The sequence below is a fragment of the Penaeus japonicus genome, unplaced genomic scaffold (genome assembly GCF_977035675.1).
Source record: "Penaeus japonicus unplaced genomic scaffold, GWHDUDI00000001_assembly GWHDUDI00000026, whole genome shotgun sequence".
Classification (NCBI taxonomy): Eukaryota; Metazoa; Arthropoda; class Malacostraca; order Decapoda; family Penaeidae; genus Penaeus; species Penaeus japonicus.
Genome location: NW_028234428.1, coordinates 22,557,766 through 22,562,765, shown reverse-complemented (window position 1 = coordinate 22,562,765; position 5,000 = coordinate 22,557,766). Strand labels below are relative to the sequence as shown.

The 5,000-nt window shown below is 39.7% G+C and overlaps 1 protein-coding gene across 1 annotated transcript in view; it reads right to left on the bottom strand.

The window, feature by feature from the left end:
- The window catches only part of LOC122250596 (uncharacterized), an 8,541-nt gene extending 3,663 nt beyond the window's left edge, over nucleotides 1–4,878 (bottom strand). Inside the window, exons 1-10 of the mRNA XM_043012107.2 lie at nucleotides 4,238–4,878; nucleotides 3,722–3,916; nucleotides 3,172–3,325; nucleotides 2,840–2,936; nucleotides 2,427–2,532; nucleotides 1,911–2,071; nucleotides 1,568–1,703; nucleotides 1,170–1,308; nucleotides 674–896; nucleotides 1–217 (exon numbers count right to left, since the gene is read on the bottom strand). The exon at nucleotides 1–217 is cut by the window's left edge and continues 2 nt beyond it. Of these exons, the coding sequence (XP_042868041.1) occupies nucleotides 1–217; nucleotides 674–896; nucleotides 1,170–1,308; nucleotides 1,568–1,703; nucleotides 1,911–2,071; nucleotides 2,427–2,532; nucleotides 2,840–2,936; nucleotides 3,172–3,325; nucleotides 3,722–3,916; nucleotides 4,238–4,310 (1,501 nt within the window). The 5' untranslated portion in view covers nucleotides 4,311–4,878. The remainder of the gene's footprint in view (nucleotides 218–673; nucleotides 897–1,169; nucleotides 1,309–1,567; nucleotides 1,704–1,910; nucleotides 2,072–2,426; nucleotides 2,533–2,839; nucleotides 2,937–3,171; nucleotides 3,326–3,721; nucleotides 3,917–4,237) is intronic.
- Between the last annotated feature and the right edge of the window lie 122 nt (nucleotides 4,879–5,000).

The window sequence follows — 5,000 nt, the reverse complement described above, 5'->3', positions numbered from 1 at the left end:
ATACACTGCAATCTTCTTCGTCGGAATAATCATCGCAGTTTGTACGCCGATCACACCGCTGGTTAAAAGCCACGCACGAACCGTCTCCGCAGGTGAAGTACCCGGAACTACATGCCGTCAAGGTTAGCCTCAAAGAAGAGTCGCGACCAGAGCACAGAGGCGAACTGAAGGACCAAGTGTGAGTCCCTATTGGCAATGGTGTTCCTCCGCCTCTTTTCTGATGGGGTGTGGGATACTTTGGGTTAGGTCTATTCTTATGTTCAAAGTGTTCAATCTGATATATGTATCAGTCCTATGTATATGAATATCAAATAGTGTTTATTAACGTTGTTTAAGTGTGCCACGAAAATTTATAACCAGAAAACCTAACCATTCGGTTCATTTACAATACAACCAACGAAGCTTTAATATGAGAAATTCAGCAGACAGTTCAACACGAAAAGCAATCCCTCAGATGTGCCATGTGCAGACGGGGAGACTTTTGGCGTGGAGTTTATTAATGGATTTTTGTCGACTACAGATAATCCAACTAAAAAATGTATTTATGAAACTTACATAAAAAATAGGGCAAAATGATAAAGTAATATCTTTGTAAGTCCGGGTTTTTAGATTAAAATGTCCAATCTTTGCTAGCCCGGTTCATACACCAGCCTATAGCTCTCGCACAACCAACCTTCATGACGCCGTACGTTTGGTTGTTCCACAAGGACTGCATCACGTACGTCTGGTTTTCGGGACTCCAGAATATATGGGATCGTCGGGAACCAGTGAAGTGTGGGTATCCGTTCTTGTCCCCTGCTAATATATAGTGCAAATCGAGAACCGAGTTTTTACATAAGCCTAAAACTTTCACCTCCGTGAGCTTCGTGAACTGGCAAGACCAGCACAGGGTTCGGCTGTTGGAAAAGGAAAAGAATTAACAGGAAACCAATACTGATAAACAGACTGAATAAGAAATAGTCAAATTAAGGATATGAGTGCGTGAGAGAAAACGAGAGAATTTGAAGCAACAAGCAGTTCTATTTGTTTACCTATCTCTTACCAAATGAACTTATTCCAGAGAGACATAACATGACGATACCTTCTTATAATCTTTAAGAAAAATACACACACACAAAATCAATAAATAAAATGAGAACGAGCTAAAGAAACCCCCATGGCTCTCCTACAAGCATGTGACATCGACCCAGCGTCCTGGAGAGTAAAACATGGACACGCAGTTCTCTTCGCGATATCCATTTGGTTCGTATGCGTTCCAACTCCCTGGGTAAATCATCTTCTGGCCGGTGCCACTGTCCTCCCAAAGTCCTGCGCGGAAAAGCATATGAATTGGAATTCATTATAAATGTAGAATCTAAATATGATTCCTCTTAAAATGTGAAAAAAGTTAAATATAAGCAAATTAGATTTTTAGAACAAGTGTTTTTTTTATTTACCTATCGTAACTTCACACTTTTTTAAACATCATTTTAATCGCCAGGATATCCTACAGATATAAACACCTAATATCTTTTTTCATATTCGTTCGTCCTTAGTTCACCCCATTTACTCTTTATTCATAACTAACCTTCCTCTCGGACATCGGAATAACCGACCCACAGGTAGATGTGTCCCAAGTTGTTTTTACAAAGAGGGTAATAGGTCATTGTATGATTGTGTAGCAGTTCGTTTTCTCTTTCCGATGCTGGGGCAGACATTTTCCCCTGAAAGAAGCGGTTATAACATAATAATGCATTGAATTGTCATATCATAATGTATTTGGATTTAAAAACAATAACACAACATCGTGATCACTTTGGTATTATTGTGAGGTATTCCTGTTCTGTGTTTATTCTCGCGAAGTAAAACAAAATCCGATAAACACAACGACGAAATCGACGCAAAAGAAAACGGAGGAAGCAAAAGCCAACCTTCAAGAGGCTACAGAGATGTGTGGCTTCAGCAAAGGGTTTCCGGTCAGCCATCATGATGTGGGTGGTGGGCGTCTTGGAAACCAGATCCTGGGCCAGGTGGTGCACCTCCACTTCGCCTTGCAAATCCCACGGGGAGGTGAGCCAGCTGACGACATTGCCTGTGGGGATTCTTTGTTTGTGTGTTTGAGAGAGGGAGGGAGAGAGAGAGGGGGGGGAGAGAGAGAGAGAGAGAGAGAGAGAGAGAGAGAGAGAGAGAGAGAGAGAGAGAGAGAGAGAGAGAGAGAGAGAGGGAGAGGGAGAGAGAGAGAGATTGTTTATTGACATAGAGCTATAAATCAAAAGGAGCCAGCAGCATGCTAACTAACACTAATACGTAAAGAGATAGATAGATAGAAAGATAGATAGAGAGAAATGAATAACCCCAATACCCATATCATACAAAACACAATCAGGAATTCAAAGCTTAAGAAGAAAAAAAAGGTCATTATATTCACACATCAAATCAACACCGACCTTGCTTGTTGGATTGGAAATTGGCAATGTCACTAATCGCAATGTCATCCAACGCATAATCCCAGATTTGTAATTCTGTTATCTCTCCTGATACGGATTGGTCCTCCTGAGGAAAAAAAATAATGGTAAGAAAGATGATGATGATGATGATAATGTGATGCTGATGGTGATCGTTATGGTTATGGCGATGATGATGATGATGAGGGCGATAAAGACCAAAACTACATAATACAAAATAAGATCAAAACAACAACTCACGGTTTATATATACACCATCTACGCAAACTAGGCACCGGCAGCTGAAAAAAAATCTACGAAAATATCTAATACACCCCCCCCCAAAAAAAAAAAAAAAAAAAAAAAAAAATTAGCAACGCATACCATACATTCTGCAACGGGATTCAACACCACACCTGAAAGCCCCCTCCAAGAGCGTCCTGGTCTTGTCCCATGAGGAAGATCCCTTCTCCTTCGATGCTCTTGTTGATGAGTCTCACGTCCCCTTGGTCCCTGGGAAGGACGAAGCACCAACGCCGATGGAAATAACGAAGATTAGACACGAGAATAACCATCAAACAAATGAATAACAACGTAGAACAATAGATAAGACAAAAAATACCCAATGTCTACCAACTCACGAAGCAAATAACAATAATAACGATCAATCGAATGGCTAAAGAGACGTACGAAAGAATGAATAAGAAAAAAGACACCCCAGATATGAGGAAAAGACTATTATTATTACCTGATCGTGATTTCGCCCTGAATGGCCATGGCCCAGTCGCCCACAGAGAGGTTGGCTGCCAGGCAATAATGGCACCACCGCCACAGGGGGGTGTTCTGCGCCGAGGTGTTCAGGGCGCCCACTAACTGCATTCGGAAACCTCTCGTTGTGTGGTCTGTGGGAGCCATTCTTTGTATTGTTATTTCTTTTTATCCTTATCGTTCGTATTACTATTAGTCATTATCATTTATCATAATTTGTTATTATTGTTATGTTATCATTATTGTTATCATTATAATCTATCTTCACTATTTATCATAACTGTTATATAAATAAACACACAAATAAATTGATAAACAAACAAATATATAAATATATAAAATAGATAAGAAAAATAAAGTAAAATAAAATAAATAAATGAAATGAAAAATAAGATAAAACAAAATATAATGAAAAAAAAAGATAAGATAAGAAATAAGCTAAGATAAAATAAATAAGGATATAAATAAAAATAATATAAATAGATACACATACATACATACTAAATACCAATAAATCATCAAAGTCTCACCCAATCTGATGACATTATTGTCTTCGTCACTGACAGCGTAGGAAACCACCACGGACTCCCTCCGGTGGTAGAAGAGGCGGAGTCGGTAGCAAACGGTGAAGGCGCTCAGGGACGTCAGGTTCTGAGCCAAAATGGCGACGGAAGAAGAGCTGGGCGACCCCGAGGGCTGGAACCTGAAGACTTTGACTCCGATGCCTGTTGAGGTTGATGCGAAGGGGAAAGGAAGAAGGTGATGGGATAAGGGGGTGACTATTAAGAAGGCGAGATAATGAGGGAAAGATGAGGAAAGAGGTTTACTTGTAATCGTGTGAAGCTTCTGCTATATTTACGTATGGTAGAGCAATGACGGTATATAAAAATGTTTATTTTTTTTCTTCCTATACTCTATCTATTTATAATCCTCTTCCTTATTTCAAAGGAAAATCAGCTCATAAGTTTAACACCAAGGAAGTTATATCACAGAGTGCAGTAACACGAATGAAATTACGTTCGCGGGCTCAGTGAAAGGATAATTACCTGTTCCAAAGTATAGAACGATGATTACGACCATCGTCACTGTAAAGCGAGATATTCCACCGTCTTTTGCCATCTCTCAATCTCTCAACACCTATCGTTTGCAGTATCGAAAACCTATGTAATAAGACTTGTTAGCTTCGTAAAATAGATTTTGAAATACAACCACGAAATTCGAGTTATATTCAGAAAGAAAGAAAAAGTTCACTCAGGACCTTGCTAAGGCGATTACGGCGTAAGAATATCTACGACAGAAAGTTATAATAAAAAGGGAAACAACACAAAATGAAAACAAGCAATCAAACAAGCAAACAAACTTTGGTTCCTGCAGACATACAAATAAAAACATACCTATATATATGAAGAAGTTCAAAGATGCTCGCACATCTAACTTACGGAAATAAATACATATAAAGAATAAATAGAAATCAGTAATCACCGGGTAGCCAATACACAAACGAAAGTGGACATTACCAGCAATTCATTAAAACAAAAAACCCAAAAGAATGAAAATAAACGCATAATCCCTTCCCTCCTCCATAGAACACGACCACACTAAGACATCACATCCACCACACCTTGCACCTGACCCTCTAAATACGTCACTAAGTTCACGAAATAGAGTTGGGCGTGTGAGCCGAAAGGACTGAGAGGGGGAGGTGGCTGTAACACCCATGTATTTCCGAGCGTTGATTGGTTCGTCAAAGCTGCTTTCCTTCACCATTGGCTGATGGGGAGTGTGTGTTAACGAGGGCGGAGGGGCAGG